Below are 16,743 nucleotides of genomic sequence, written 5' to 3'. Positions count from 1 at the left end.
GCTTCTTTAGAAAACTGTGATCAATAAAAACCAGAGGCTAAGTAAGCACTGAAGTCTAACTAGACCATAAACAAGTGCAGCATAGTTCTGGCTGAAAGTCAAACAGGGTTTCTACTTCCTCATCTCCAGTCTCAAACTACCTAGTTTCTCTTAAAATAAAGTCCAAATATTTTCACTTCTTTCAATGACACTGGTGCCTTTTGGGAAGAGGGTCCCTGAAAAGTTACTGCCTCAACAAGTTCCCTCATCAGGAACCCTGTAGGATGTCTACTTTCCTAAGACACCATAGGAGCAGGTTAAGTAAGATCTGTACTCCACAGGTTGTTTGGGGTTTTTTCCTTTTTTGTTTGTTTGTTTGTTTTTGTTTTTGTTTGTTTGTTTTTTCATAAAACTCCAGTGACAGAGTGGACTCAGTCAAGCCATTAGAGACATAGAACCAGGTTATTCTCTGAAGCTCTGAATGGAAATCAAAATTGGTTCCTGTCCTAAGCACCAAGTTTTCAAAGTATAATTGTATCTATGATTGATAGAGGGGATGCAACATATTAAAATGAGTTACAACCGTTACTCAGAATCAACCTACACTCACAGATCTAGAACATAGAGGACATCTCATAAGTGAAAGAATTCCAAGATTAGTAACAATAATAACAGCACCTATTCTTACACGGTGCTTAGGCTTTACAAGAAATAAAAATAAAGCTTTCATATCTATATCTCATTTGTCCAAACATCCTAGAAGTATTTGCAAAAGCAGGTGTCATCATCCCCATTTTGTAGGCGGAAAACCTAAGACCATGAAGAGTGAAGGGATTAGTGAAATAGCACAACTTGAGTCCATTCTTCTGCTTGTCAGAGTCTTTGACCACAGCATCACAATTAATTCTAAGAAACATCAAAACCACAAACCTCACCCCATTTAGAACTTCCTCTGTGGTTCTCTCTCAATAGAGTTTGAAGGGGAGCAAAGAGAAGAGTCTATGGAGGTTCTGCTTCACTTAACCACATTTTTCACTTAACCACATTTCTAACCCTAAGCAGTCCTTCAGCCCTGACAGTCTCCTCTGCTTTCCTCAGTTCGCCGGGAGTACAGGCAGAAAAAATGTGATGCAATTTCAGATGCATTTGTAATTGATCAACAGGGCTGGGACAGCATCATTTCCCAGAGCATCCTGTACTCTAAGCCTTTGTTACCTTCTCCCCATCCCACTTCCATTACACCAGTCTCTTCCCTCCAGCCAGGAATTATTTTTTATTTGTTTTTAAATTTTTTTAACATTTATTTATTATTGAAAGACAGAGCATGAGCATGCGAGGGGCAGAGAGAGGGGGAGACATAGAATCCAAAGCAGGTTTCAGGCTCTGAGCTGTCAGCACAGAGCCCGACCTGGGGCTTGAACTCACAAACCACAAAATCATGACCTGAGCCAAAGTCGGATACTTAACCTAAGCCACCCAGGCGCCCCTTTTTAATTTTTTAACGTTTATTCATTTTTGAGAGACAGAGACAGAGCATGAGCAGGGGAGGGGCAGAGAGAGAGGGAGACACAGAATCAGGCTCCAGGCTCTGAGCTGTCAGCACAGAGCCCAATGTGGGGCTCGAACCCCAAACTGTGAGATCATGACCTGAGCTGAAATCAAGAGTCAGCCGCTTAACCTACCGAGCCACCCAGGCCCCCCTCTAGCCAGGATTTCTTAAGGCAGGGACACCACTGCATCTCACACAGCTCCCCAGCACTGCGCTCAGCACTAACTGGAGCAAAACAAGCAACCATCGTGAATGAGTAAATGAATGAATGAACGCCATCAAGCTGAAAAAATGTTTTTTCACTGAAGACCACAACCAAGTTTACCATTGCCCTTTGATTATGGGGGGGGGAGGGGGAAGGGGGCTTGATTTGTGTTTTTTGTTTATCCTTGTTTTGTCACTATTCATTAGAACAAACAAGAAAGGACAAAGGAATAAATGAGTAGACCACAAACTGAGTTCTATTTAGAGATCTGTCAGAATTTGTTGCCAGGCTAGGAAAGAAGACTAAAGTTACTAAATAAAATGAGGTTTAGAAAATGTGTGCTTTTAATTCACCCCATAAGGAGTAGTGATAACCACATCCAATTCCCATGGATAACTTAAAAGTTAGGGTATTTCAGAACTGGATGCAGAGAGAAGCATAGAACCAGGAGAAAACCTAGAGATTTCTCATTCTAACAGAAGAAAACTCAGAGAATGTCCACATTCTCATCCTCGCTATGCCATGCTCCAAAGATGCTCACCCAGCTTCTCCTCAAACACCTCCAATATCAGGTGTATCAACACCTCCCCCAATATACTCTACCATTCGAGAAGAGCCCTCTGTGTTAAGAGTTGTGACATACTGTGCTAGAACCTAGTGTCCTTAAACTCTCATCCAATCCTCATGACTCCAGTCACTGAAGCCATATGGCTTCATTTTCTTGATTTCAATCATTGTTCATATCACAGGCTCATTCTAGACACTCTTTGAAATGTCAGTGTCACTCTTAAATTTGGTGTTCAGAGCTGAACAGAACACTCTGACCTGTGCAGAGTGCTTAGTGCTATGACATCACTTGTTTGGGGAATTGTATTTCTACTGACAAATTTTGGAAGTGATAAGGAGTGGTATAAAAAGCATCATTTTTGGAGTTCTAGAAAATTAGGTTCAATGCCAGTTCCAACACTAGACCAACCATGTGACTTGGGAAAATTAATAAACCCTCTAGTCCTCAGCTTCAGTGTCTGCAAAGTTAAGAATAAGTACTAACTTAAAAGTTCAGTAGTCAGATATACAATGAATATACAAAAATCAATAGCTTTCTAAAAAACAAAAATTACTCAGAAATGTAATACAAGAAATATCCCATTCCTAATAGCTACAAAAACAAAAAACTGTTAAAAGCTGAAAATAGAGGCGCCTGGGTGGCTCAGTCAGTTAACCATCTGAATTTGGCTCAGGTCATAATCTCACGGTTCATTGGCTCAAGCTCCACATCGGGCTTCGAATTCTGTGTCTCCCTCTCTCTCTGCCCTTCCCCCACTCATGCCCTCTGTCTCTCACAAATAAATGAACATTAGAAAAAAAAATTTTTTTAAAGGAATTAGCTGAGTAAATATAGTACATAAATGTATATGTATGTATATACATATAAAAAATAATATATATGTATATATTATATATAATGGAATAATATGCAACCATTATAAACAATTTAGAAGACTTTAATGATATGGCACATCATTATGTTCATGATATATTGAAAAATAAGTCAGATTACTAAATATGTACAAAAACTCCAGTTTTATATGAGCTATAATATATTTTGCAGATATAAATCATATATAGCAATACTGATCTCTAATTATCTCTGGATAATGATAATTACTATTAGAAGCAACGTTTAAAGTTCTATCAGAGTATATGGTTTTTTGTTTGTTTGGCTGGTTGGTTGGATGGGGAGTAAAGAGGGATAAGGAATTAGTTGGGTTTTCAATTTTGTTCCTGTTGGAAATTAACAAAATAACTCCAAAGTCCAACTGGAATAAAAAACTACTGCTACTAATTAAGACATCTTAGACAAGAGCAATAAAAAAAACTTACCCAATAAAATGTTAATTTACCTCATCAGCACATTATCTAAACTACGTAATATTAATACCAAAACCAATAATTAAAGAAACTATGCAGATAACCTAGAATCACACTCTAATGTACATGAAAAAATTAGTAAATGATGAAAGTCAGTAAATGATAAAATTAATAAATTTTTAAAAAGCAAATCAATAGAAAAGAAATTCTTTGATAAAGCTTCAGGTTAGCCAAAAATTTGGAGAAAAAAATTAGGTTCTTCCTAATTTATTTTAACCAAATTAATTCAGCTATTTTAAAGAGGCTTTTTAAAAAATCTTTAGGAAACTGGAAGAAAATATGGACAAATAATTACTGCACCTCAGATGATAAAGATATCAAATACATCAAGGCAATAGAGAACAAAAACTTTTAGTACTTCTAAAAACACCATAAATAAAATTTAAAGACAAACAAGAAAATTATTTACAACTAACATGACAAACAAAAGTTGCTATCCCTAAGTCAAAGAGCTTTTACACATTGGTAAGTAAATAAATAATAGGTTTCACAGAAAAATGGGTAGACATCATAAACAGGCAATTTAAAAAGTAATTAATACAAATGGCCAAGAAAATTATGAATAATATTTGACCACACTAATCTCAGAAATCTCATTAAGACATCAAAGTGAGATGCTATTTGCTCTATTCAAATTGCTAAAGGATCTTTTACTTGCAATATTCATAAAAGTAGTAAGGGTGAGGTGATGGATACTGTTAGTAGAAATATAAGTTAAAACAACTTTTCATTGAAGTCTTTTTAGCTATTTGTATGAAGAATTTTTTCAATGTTTGTCTATTTTTGAGAGAGAGAGAGAGAGAGAGGGAGAGAGAGCATGCACACAAGTGCGAGGTGGAGAGGGGCAGAGAGAGAGGGGGACAGAGCATCAGAAGCAGGCTCTGTGCTGACAGCAGACAGCCTATGTGGGGCTTGAACTCAGTAAGCCACCCAGGCACCTCTACATCAAGAATTTTTATAACATCCATACCCCTAGGTAACTAATTTTTAGGAACCTATCTTGAGGAAATAATCAGAGAAAAGTGGTCCAAATTTTACGTACAAGGAACTACATCACACAACTACTTATAATACCAAAAGATTCAAAACAGCCTAAGGGGCAGAAAAAAAGGAGGATGATTAAGCAACTTGTGATATTCTGAATAAAATTTAATATTTTTATTAATAAAATTTAATTTCATGAGAAATGATCATGACCCAATATTAGGTGCAAAAGGTGGAACACAAATCTGTGTGTGTGGGCCCCCTCGTGTGGTTTGCACATGCGTGTTTGTGTAAGGGTGTGCATCTGTGGTTTGAGTATACTGAGGAAAGAATGGAATAAAATGCACCAAAATGTCAATGGTAGTTCATTCTAAAGCAGTGGGAGTTATGGGGGTTTTTTATATTTTTCTTTAAAGTTGTCTGGATTTTTTTAAATCTTCTACAATTAACATATTCTATAAAGTTCCATGGTTTACATTTATTAATAATAAAATTAATCATTAATTTGGGTCCAACATTCCTAACAGACAAGATCTTTTGAAATCTTGATTTGGTCATCTTTTATTTTATTGACTCCTAAAACTAGCTGTTCACTAAAGCCAGCTGGAACAGTTTCTACCAATAAATCTTCCAGCCCACCCCTACCTCACCCTTGAAATTCTGATTTGGAAAGTTATCTCAATATGTTTATGTTCATTGGGTGTAATTTTAGTTTTCTCTCTTCTTATAAGGCATTGTTTAAAAAAAATGTTAAGACAATTACTTTCAATGGTCTATTTTTTTCTGTTTGCATTTACAAAACTTTCCAAAAGAATAAAATAAGAAAAGGGGGCCGGGGTGACTCAGTCAGTTAAGCTTCTGACTCTTGATTTCGACTCAGGTCATAATCTCACTCATAGGATCAAGTACCCAGTTGGGTTCTGTGCTAATAGTGCAGAAGTCTGCTTGGGATTCTCTCTCTCCCTCTCCCTCTACCCCTCCCCTGCTTGCTTTCCCTCGTCTCTCAAAATAAATAACGTTAAAAAAAGAAGAAGAAAGTAAGAAACCTTGTCCAAAGCTACACTAAAACACAGATGTACTGAATTCCCATGATCCAGATGTTTTCATTCCTCAATTTCTTCACCTACCTAATGCAGATAAATGTGGTCCCTACTTCAAAGAAATTTGGAAGAAAATTAAATAAATTGATACATTTACGTGCTTTAAGTAGTTCCTGACACATATAAAGTTATCAGCAAATGTTAGCTATTTTTGCAACCACCACAATCTTCATCATCTGCAGATCTTGAAAAATGAAGCAAAAGAAATAAAGTTAGCTTTAAATGCTTTGTTTTTAGTAATAGAATGTCATCTCTTAGGCATTGCTTGCCTAAATACAACACTGTTTAATAATTCATTCTACAACTTTGCCAGGGATTAACCAGTAAGTTCACCAGTCTTTAAATATTCATAATTGCCTTTTGTCCCTCTTCAAAAACTTGGGGCATTTGCCATTTTCAGTCTTCAGGTACCTCTTCACTCAAGATTCCAGGATTACTTGACAATATTTTTCTGTCGTGCCTATAAATTTTTCTCCTCCCTGAGGTGAAACCCATCAGAGTCTGAGCAGCTCTGTCTTGGTGCTCTGTTTCCTCTTGTGCTTCAATTTTCCTTCAAACTTATTTGTTCTATCCTTTCCAGGGTTAATATTATTCTCCTTAATCAAAAATATGAAAGCAAAATAGAAACAGAATGGTTCTATTTTCATCACGTTGCTATTACACTATGTATCTCAGCAGTTGTCCAATGACTGACTTTAGCTTTTTGCTCTGAACATAACTTAAATGTATATAATTATTTATACACCCATGCTTTTTGTGCCCTCAATGTTTTTCACATGCTTCTCACCTTCACATCACCTCAGATTTTTTTCCACCTTATTTACACTATTACAAATAGGTGCTACCTGCTTATCTTCATTCTCGGTTTCATGAGCGCATGGAGAGTTCACAGTGATATCAAACTATTTGGTTTAGGTTTGCTTATAGTAACGCTCTTTTCTTCTTACCTGAGGTCATTTGTAATTGTGTAGCCATGTTTCTACTTGTAAATTTCCCAGGCTTCCTGGTCTATCTTCCCTCTTGAAATGTGTGCATCTTTTTCAAAAAAATTTTTTAAGAATTTTTAAAGAATTTAAAAAATATAGTTTCACTCAAATCTAGGAAACCTCTCACTATGCTAAGGATTCTTCTCTAGGAATATTGTGCTAGCAACATCCCTTTCTTTCAAGATTACCATTATTTGCACCTCACCAAGAAGTTCTGCATTGTTGGAAGTAGTTAAATCCAAATAAGCAGCTTCTATTATGATTCTTTTGAAACCTTAAGCAATTAAAATGTCAATAAAGCTAGTCATGAAATTATAAGATACTCAGCTTCTAGCAGAATGTATCTCAAACCATCTGACTCATTGAATTGGCCCAATTCACCAACTTCTATTACAAATAATATGATTGACCCCGAAATAAAATTCCACCTGGATTTCTTTCCTTAAATGTAGGTGCTTCATGAAGTATCTAGCCTTAGCTCTCCCTCTCTTTTCATAAATATGTTTCCCATCATGCTCTGACAGTCTTCTGACTTCAGCTATTCCTTCCAAAACTCCCGCATCTTTAGCTCTGACCCCTCATCTCTCTCCAACCAATGTTTCAACTGCCCACCAGACAACTCCACCTGGTTGACCCAAAGACACCCCAAACTTTTTAAAGTTTTTTTACTTATTTTGAGAGAGAGAGAGAGATTGACAGAGCACACACATGCATGAGTAGGGTGGGGAAAGGGAGTGGCAGAGACAGAGAATCCCAAGCAGGCTCCATTCTGTAAGCATGGAGCCCAACATGGGGCTCAATCTCATGAACCGCGAGATCATGACGTGAGCCAAAATCAAGAATCAGACACTTAACTGAAGGGGCCACCCAGGCACCCCAAGACACCTCAAACTTGGTGTGAATCTACCATCTTCCCTACCCAACTCTTTCTTCCTTCTTCTGAGTTTCTTGTGTCTATTGGCAATCCTGCTCTACCTCGGCATAAAAGCCTCATAGGTAACTTCTGCTACCTCTTGCTCAAGCTTTCCTGGTCTCATGTATGAGTCATAGCCTAAATGACCATCCTCATTCAAGTGCTCCTCCTTCAACATCTACTACACAATTAGGCTATATTAAATTTCTTAAAACATGGTTTTAACTCTATTAATCCTCTCCCTCTGAATACTTCCATTGCTTTTTATCTCAATACATAAGTAAATACAAAACCCCTTGTCCTGCCATTCAATTTTCTTCTGAGGACTTACCCTCACCCTGCTATCCCTATTTTATTTCCCACTAACTCATATGGCAACATAGATTCCAGAATTGCTGTTCTATATAATGTTCCAACTTTCTACTTCTAGGCCTTTGCTCGTATTAAGCCCTTAACCTGAATGCCCTTCCTCCCCACTCCCCTGGTCCCCACCAACTATCCAACATACTCTACTCAAATGCTACATCAAAGCCTCTCCCAACCATATCATCTAGAAGCAACTGCTCCCTGTCTCCCCTCAACTCCCACAGAACCTCCCTTATGCCTCAGGAATGACATCTGTCACTTTATTTCTTAGACTATATAGTTACTTGAATTAATGATTTTCTTTATTTATGAGAATGTAAGTTTCTTGACAAAAGCATCTGCTTCTGAATAATTTTTAAATATTGCACAACTTCTAATGTCACCTTAAACACAGCATGTGTACATCAGTACTGCAGTATTAGATAAATTAACCATTAAGTAACTCAGGATCGGGGCACCTGGGTGGATCAGTCGATTGAGCATCCGACTTCGGCTCAGGCCATGATCTCACAGTCTGGCAGTTCGAGCCCCGTGTCGGGCTCTGTGCTGACAGCTCAGAGCCTAGAGCCTGCTTCAGATTCTGTGTCTCCCCCTCTCTCTGACCCTCCCCCATTCATGTTCTGTCTCTCTCTGTCTCAAAAATAAAAATAAATAAATAAATAAATAAATAAATAAATAAATAAATAAATAAATAAAACTCAGGATCAATCATGCCTTCTTTACAGATTCAGGCATTTTTAGAATATTAGCTCCTTGTTAATCAATAATATCTCTAAAATACCCTCCTAAGTATCGTGCTTACTGTGAATACGGTAATATCATTGAATCATAGATGGTCACAGTAGCTTTCTATTTGCACAAGATAAATACATTTTCAAAATAATCAAGAGGTAGCTTTATACAGAATTAGACTTTGTGGGTGTCAACTGCTAAAATATTCTAAGTCAGACAGCTAAAAATCTACACAGCTGTTCATTAAACAGAAGTCCTCCTTAGTTGAACATTAAAGAAGTAAACATCAATATAAGTTACTCATTAGAGTTAACATTAGTAAGTATCTGATGTGCCAGGTAACAAAAGGTGTCTATAGAGACGTTCAAGCTACTGGGAAAATTTTTGGGAGCAGATGGCATTTCACACCTATTTGTTCCATGATAATATGGGAAGGAATTAGCAGGCTCTGGTAACTTTCAGTACACTAGCAATAGAGGTAGGTATACAACTTAGTGTTGACTTATAGTTTATTTTGCCTTTATAAAATTAACTTATTGCCATCTTATTTTTGAGTAATTCCTATAGGTCCCTGTGAAATTTTGCAAAAGGATAATTTGCTGTTGAATATCTTATGAGGAAAAAGTGCTTCTATCTTAAAAGAGAACCATGCCTATAACATTATAAACTTATCTTCTTAATTACCTAGACTGGCATAAGGGAGGCATCACATTACCTCTGAGAGACAAAACATTGGTATTCCTTAGCAACCCTGTATAAGCCTTGTGTTGCCAAAACACTTCAGACACCCTGCCTCCCTCTACCCACAGCTTTCCCTTATTACTAACCCCAAGATGAAACCAGCCCAAACTGGCTATCAACAGGGGTGGGGAAGACTTGCTGGCTTCAGCAGTCACTGTCTCTTATACATTCTTCTCTATGGGCCACCAGTGGTGAGAGGTGGATGACTACACACCCACACTAAAAAGGGTACCAAAAATGGGCTCCCTCCTTTCCCTCCCTCACTCCTGTTGCTGGCTATGCTGGCACTACCTCTAGGCCACAGTTCTTCATAATAGAGGGGACAATGAAGCAAGTTGTGAGAAGCTGGACTAATTTCTCATTCAGGAAAATGGTGTCATGAATTGGCTAAGAGTGTGGAGGCTGAACTAACTCAAACTGCGTGGGTTCAAATCCTGGCTCCACCACTTATGAGTTCTGAGAGCTTGGATAAGTTAATTAATTAGTAAAACTTACATTTCCTCTTCCAAAATAAAAATCGTCACGATATCTTTGTTATTATGATGATTTGATGAAATAGTTCCTTTAAAATACTTACCAAAATGTTTGGCATAATACATTTAAAACATTACTAATCTTTGCTCAGCTACAGCCTCTAGATACAGTGGAGAATTGACTCACAGGTTATCAGAGTTTTTGTTCCTAAAGACCAGATTTGATCCAAAGCAGTGATACTGGAGACCGACACTTGTTGCCTAGCTAATTTTTTTTTTTTCACAAGAGCTGCTCATGAAATTTACAAAGTGAAACTGGTGAAGTCATATATTCTTCTAACACACAAAGAAAAACATGACATAAAATTGGAGAGCAACATGTTGTTTTTCTTCAACAAATGTACCTGAACTTATACATCAAAAAAAAGAGTTTTTATCTTCAAAGGAGTCACATCAGGAAGCCATGCACTTATTTCAACAATGCTGCCAAGTGTTTTTGGAACACTTCCTTCTAAATTACCTTCTGAGCCCGCTTCAAATTCTTTTAGTTGTCTTCATTGGCAACAAGTTATTATCCTTTGGGAGTTTTCAATTTTGAAAGCAGATTTAAAACCCACTCTTATAAAATAGAGGATAATGTCACTTCTGGTCAAAAAAAAAAAAAATAAGGAAATAACTGCCTTTTTGCATAGCTTGTAAAATGCCTAAAACAATTCCAGAGAGGGAATCTCGAAAACATTTCAGGCTAATGGAAGCATTATCAGAATTAATGTGCTACTTTCTGTGATTAACAGGTTAAGTGGTATTTACTTAATTTTTTAAGACAAATACTTACAGAGCACTATGTGTCAAGAACTGTCCTACGAACGTTTACATACATTTAATGCTCATATCTTATGAGGGAGATTCTCTTATCCCCATTTTTCAGATGAGGTAATTGAGGCACAGAGGAGTTAAGGACTTTGTCCAAGGACACAGAGCTAGTAAATGGCAGAGCCAGAAATCAAACTCAGGCTAGTTAGTATATATGCTGTATTTTCTAAAAAGTACCTCTGGGCATTAACAGTTATGCTTTCCAGGTTTTTTGAGGTAATGCAATTTAAACTTGGTGAAAGATACAGTATCTCCCCCATGAATTTTGTGTAACCTTGACTAAAAGCCCTCTTACTGTTTATAAGCATTATCTGAACCCTTTTTTCTCTATCTTCACATAGCAAATTATACAGGGAGGAAACACTCCACTCTCTAGCTTCCTAGTTTTCTAATGCTCTGTAGGCCAGCTATCCTGTTTTCCCACAGAAGCAAACCTTTTACCCAGCAGTTTCTTCAGCCCTGTGCCAGGAACAGTCTCTCTCCTCACAGAGTTTCCTCATGTCTATTTCAAAACTCCCTCCTTAAAATTCACTTTTCCCGTTGCATCACTCAGTAGCTCAATCTTGCTACGTTAATGGGGAATATGTATTTTAAGGGGATGGGAGGGTAGTTCTCTTTTCAAGTTCTCTTGAATATTTTCAAGTTCTCTTTTTTTTTCATAAGCAGCTAATATCATTTTCCATCAGCAAAATGCTTTGAATGTCTCACTTTGCCCTCCTTCACTTTGAAATCTGAGTTTCCAAAGCGGCTTCCCACTAATGCCAAGAGCATACGCCTGGCCAGCCATTCAGTAATGACGACAACCCCAAGGAAACATATTTAAGCAAACTGAAAAAATAGATTATGCTGGAACTTCTTTTATTTCAGGATAAAAGAAAAATACAGGAAGAAATCTCACAGAAGCGTCTGAAAATAGAGGAAGAAAAATTAAAGCACCAGCATTTGAAGGTAATTTGTTATTTTAATTTCATTTCAATGATTTTGTATTCAAATATTCTAATGGCATTCAAATTTTTGTAGTAAAGATGCTTTAGGAAGGAAAAGAAAATCAGCATAGTTCTACTAACACCCTAATAACCATAGGGCAGGACAAGGATCTAGAAAATCTGCATATGAGATTAATACCTTCTGGTAAACTTGCGGAAAGTTGAAAGCATGCTTTTATTACTTTATCCCTTATTACTGAATTTCCTCATTTTCTTGGCTAACCTTGAGAATCCAGCCTTGATAATTTGGCCCTGAACACAGTCTTGCTTAACATCCCTAGGGATAGAATCAGCTAGGAAGTCCCTTTTGGAATCAATGAAAGGCCAGCCTTTCCCCAGGGGGTACACAGCAGACACTGTCTGGCAGGGTCAAGGATGCTTGGATTTAAAAGCTCAGTGCAATGAATCCAATTTTGTTTGAGTATGGCTTCGGGGTTTTGTTTTATTTTGTTTTGTTCTGTTTTGACAAAACATGAGATCATCACCAGAAATAAATCTCCATTTTTAAAATCAGACTTTACATCTTCCACGGGTGTGGTCATGTTGTAATTAAAGCACATTGAGTTTCAACATTTTATTACGTAGCTTAGTCACAGGATGCAACCAAATGACAAACAGGAGCTCCTTGTGAACAGGTCCAAGCAGGAAGCTACTTAGCTGGCAGGGCTGCTATCAATAGATTTAATGAATCCCTCAATGAAACAATGCCGCACACTTGTGGAATCTACACACTTAAGGTAAACTTGCCGAATTCAGCTAACTCCATCTTTCTGATGGGTCAGGTAACCACCTCTGAAAAGAAACATAATTTAAGATTCCAATTAGCCTCAGTTCTCTGGATTCTGTTTGCTCCTTTGTTTCTATATAAATTGACATTTCCAAAGTTTGATGGATAATTTCAAAGTATAGTCAGCCTGCTATCCTTGCAGTATGTCACAGTGAATTTACATAAGTAGTAGACATAGCCAAGAAATGCAGTGTATATAATCAGAAAAATCAATGAAACAAAAACAAATTTTACCAAGTTACTTTGGTGAATGAAACTCAAATCAAAAATCAAATCCACAATAGTTTTTGAGCTAAACCATTTCTGTTAATCAGTGCTCTCTCTCTCTCTCATTCTCTCCCTTTCTCTCTCTCTCTCTCTCTCTCTCCCTCCCTCTCACACACACACACACACACACACACACACACACACAGTTTACACACAATTTGAGTCTCACAATAAAGTAATGATTGCTTCTGAGTAAACAGAAAGCTGTCTAGCATTCAACAATTGCTATTCTTGTAGAATGTGTAGCCAAACAACAGTAGAGCTCACAGTAAGAGAAAGGGTTAAATATCCCCTCAGTTCACTCTAGGAAGCAAGTTTCACAAAGAAAACTCTGGCTCCAGGGCACCTGGGTGGCTCAGTCAGTTGAGCTTGAGTGTCCAAGCTCAGGTCATGATACCAGGGCCATGGGATCGAGCCCCATGCTGGGTTCCATGCTGAGCGTGGAGCATGCCCAGGATTCATTCTCTCTCTCTCTCTCTCTCTCTCTCTCTCTCTCTCTACCTCTGCCCCTTTCCCCTGCTCTTGCTCTCTCTCTAAAATAAAAACAGAAGAGGAAAGGAAAGGAAAGGAAAGGAAAGGAAAGGAAAGGAAAGGAAAGGAAAGGAAAGGAAAGGAAAGGAAAGAAATGGAAACTCTGACTCACTGAAAGTTCTGTTTCTGAAGTGGTGCTTCTTTTCAGTATTGCCAAAACCAGTCCAAAAAAATAATACATGATCTTCCATATAGGTTTGCTTTCTGGAACCCAGGATACCTCTTCTAATCCAATCCAATCAACACATTATCATGCTTTGGATTGCTGTACACAGTTGTGCAGATTGTGTACTGCACAAAGGTACCTGAGAAAGGAGTGCTAAAACCCTGCCCATGCTCCCTTGGAACTGTGCACTCTGGCATCAGTCTGCTTCTGTCTGAAGGATGACGTTTCTTTTTCTCTGCACAAAGGTGCTATCCACCTTCCCAGGCTGTGCACTGACCCAAAGGGGTGGAGATGAGAAACAGCAATTTTTCCTGATTTTTTTATTAATGCCATAGAGACTAGCAGTGGCCCTGGAGGGCTGTAGCCCTTCTGCCTGCAACCTAGTGGGAACCCCAATATTAAATAAATAACTAGGACAGGTTAAAAGATAATTTCTTAAATTTAAATAATAGTATAAGCAGTAATCTGGGGTGGTCAAAGGAGGTCTATTAAAGGTGTGGGATTTAAGCTGAGTCTTAACTGATAAGTAAGATTTATATAGGTGTATATAGGACCTTTTAGTCAATAAACATTTATTAAGGACCTATTATGTGTAAAGTACTAAGCAGGGCACTAAGAATACAAAATAAAGTTTGACCTGTATCCTTAAAATGGTAACTGACACAGAAACTTATAAAGACATACATTATGTGATGAGTGCTGTGTGCAAGACTAAAACTGCAAAAGGAACACAGAGGAAAGACTGGCAGTTTGAATAGAGTCACATTCGTCTAAGTTTTGCAGAAAATGGTTGGCCACACCAAACAGCAACTAGGCACCATTCCAAAATGGGGTTCAGAAATGTGCAGAAATATTTTTAAAATTGATTCTAAAATATGTTCACCAAGTCAAGAAAGCTCTACTGGCCTCTACAGTTGCCAGTCTCTAATTTTCTTCTTCATCCACCTGTTCTCAGCACTTTCCTGATTGCAAACTATTTCATTACACTTCACAAACATAAACATTTACAAAGTGCTCCTTCTGTGTCATTAGTACATACATTTCCAAATAATTGTAGGAACTCACTCTGATATTCTTTCGCTCTGGAACCTGGCAATCATACCAGTGACATGCTAGAAAGGGAGTTTCTGGGGATATTAGTAGCATTCTAACTTTCAAACATTTCTGAGATTTGTACACTATAGGTCTCCTTGCCTAGTAACATGACCACAATCTGTCACCAAGACACACAAAATACACTCAACTTAGAAAACTTTTCTTCTCTGGAAGTCCATTTGATCCATGGTACAAAGAACTAATTTATTCCTAAAGTCTACTCTAACTGCTGTATGGAATGGAACGTGCTTCAGGAAAACCTTTCCCTAAAAAAAAAATTAACTGCCCAAATATCCATTACCCACATGTCACTTATATTTTCATACAGTTAATACAGCTTTTAGGGCACCTGGGTGGCTCAGTCGGTTGAGCGACCGACTTCGGCTCAGGTCATGATCTCACAGTTCCTGAGTTCGAGCCCCACATCGGGCTCTGTGCTCACAGCTCAGAGCTTAGAGCCTGCTTCGGATTCTGTGTCTCCCTCTCTCTCTGCCCCATCCCCACTCATGCTCTGTCTCTCTCTGTCTCAGAAATAGATAAACATAAAAAAAAATTAAAAAAAAAAAAGAAAACTTTTCTTTTCTGGAAGTCCATTTGATCCATGGTATAAAGAACTAATTTATTCCTAAAGTCTACTCTAACTGCTGTATAGAATGGAAGGTGCTTCAGGAAAACCTTTCCCTAAAAAAAAAACTAACTGCCCAAATATCCATTACCCACATGTCACTTATATTTTCATACAGTTAATATGGCTTTTGATTCTGAATGTCATTGTTGTGAAACAGATTTTACATCGACCTCATAGATGAAAGCACAAGTCTAAACTGTGACATAAAAGCAAAATAACTATCTTTAGGTTGTCACAATACGTAATTGTACCATATCATTTTAATTGCACATCCAAATTATGTATTTTATATTCAGAGGCAAAGGGTTCTTTGCCAGAGGTAAATGACAATTTGTGAATTATGAACAAAGTTTTACAAAGATAAAATTTAAATTATTCTTGTTCCTAACCAGACTAAGAACCAAGAATGTAGCCCCAAGTTCACATAATCACATCACATGAATTATTCTCTGTTCTCTGTATCTCAGCATCATAAGACCATCCCATCTGAGTGCTTCTTGTAGTGATACGGATGTAAATGACTGAAACTGTCCTGGTAGGTGGTTTGTAAGGACTGTAATTTACTTTTGATAGGTGTCATCTGTCTTCTTTACTATGCATTAACTATCATCACATTCCATCAAATAAAGATAAATTAAAATCAAAGTAAATTCCTCAAATGAGTGTACTAAGATTTTCTTGACATCTTTGACCTCAAGAGATAGATCTTGACCTTTATTAAGAACATTTTAACTGTGTCTGTGGGAGAACATTTCCGCAAACAGCTCAACAGCCATAATTAGGGGTTAAGGTAACACTGGGGCAAAGAATCTCTGGCTACAAACTGGAATAATACAAACTACTCTTATGGGAGGTGTTGTCTACATGCAATCACTTGAAACTCTGAAAAGGACAAAATGAACATGATCATCTGGGATAAGGCTGTTACTCAATCTAGTAGTTTTCAAACTGTGTGTTCTGGGCATCCACAGGCTTCTGGGCCCCCTCCCTGCTTCAACTAGAGCAGGCCAGGTTTTATCAGCTCTATAAAGTATAATTCCATACAATGTGTATTTGTAAGCAGTATAACATTTCTTATTGGTTTGGAGACCATTGCCTTACTTAAAATAACCATCATGTGATACTTACCTAGCACAATCAACCTTATTTAAATTTTGTTTAAAATTCAAAGATATTTAGATTCCAGTAGTATTAGTTCTAGCATGCTTTTAAAAAAGGCAAAAGTTCTTTTTACTTGCTCTCATTTTAATTGTGATGTAAGAGAAAGAAGTCTCAGACAATACAGAGTTCCCATTCTTCTCACCATTTTAGGCACAAATCCCCAATAAGTAATTATTAAACAAATAGTTTACACAGGTAGATTAGATATATAGGGAGAACAGTTTTCTTCAGGAAGAAAAGGAGAAACTCAAACTCTTTGGAATTAATACCGAACACTTCCTACGTAAGA

At 37.4% G+C, this 16,743-nt stretch overlaps 1 protein-coding gene across 1 annotated transcript in view; it reads left to right on the top strand.

Moving 5' to 3' along the window:
• Positions 1 to 11,619: 11,619 nt before the first annotated feature.
• PALMD (palmdelphin) overlaps positions 11,620 to 16,743 on the top strand; it is a 31,976-nt gene continuing 26,852 nt past the window's right edge. The window contains exon 1 of the mRNA XM_047085113.1: positions 11,620 to 11,781. Within this exon, the coding sequence (XP_046941069.1) occupies positions 11,677 to 11,781 (105 nt within the window). The 5' untranslated portion in view covers positions 11,620 to 11,676. The remainder of the gene's footprint in view (positions 11,782 to 16,743) is intronic.

Source organism: Lynx rufus, unplaced genomic scaffold (assembly GCF_022079265.1).
Source record: "Lynx rufus isolate CCGP_SWC_20201006 ecotype Redwood Valley unplaced genomic scaffold, mLynRuf1.p SCAF_2, whole genome shotgun sequence".
Lineage (NCBI taxonomy): Eukaryota > Metazoa > Chordata > Mammalia > Carnivora > Felidae > Lynx > Lynx rufus.
Note: the sequence above shows the minus strand (reverse complement) of the source record. Positions and strands in the feature narration are given on the sequence as shown.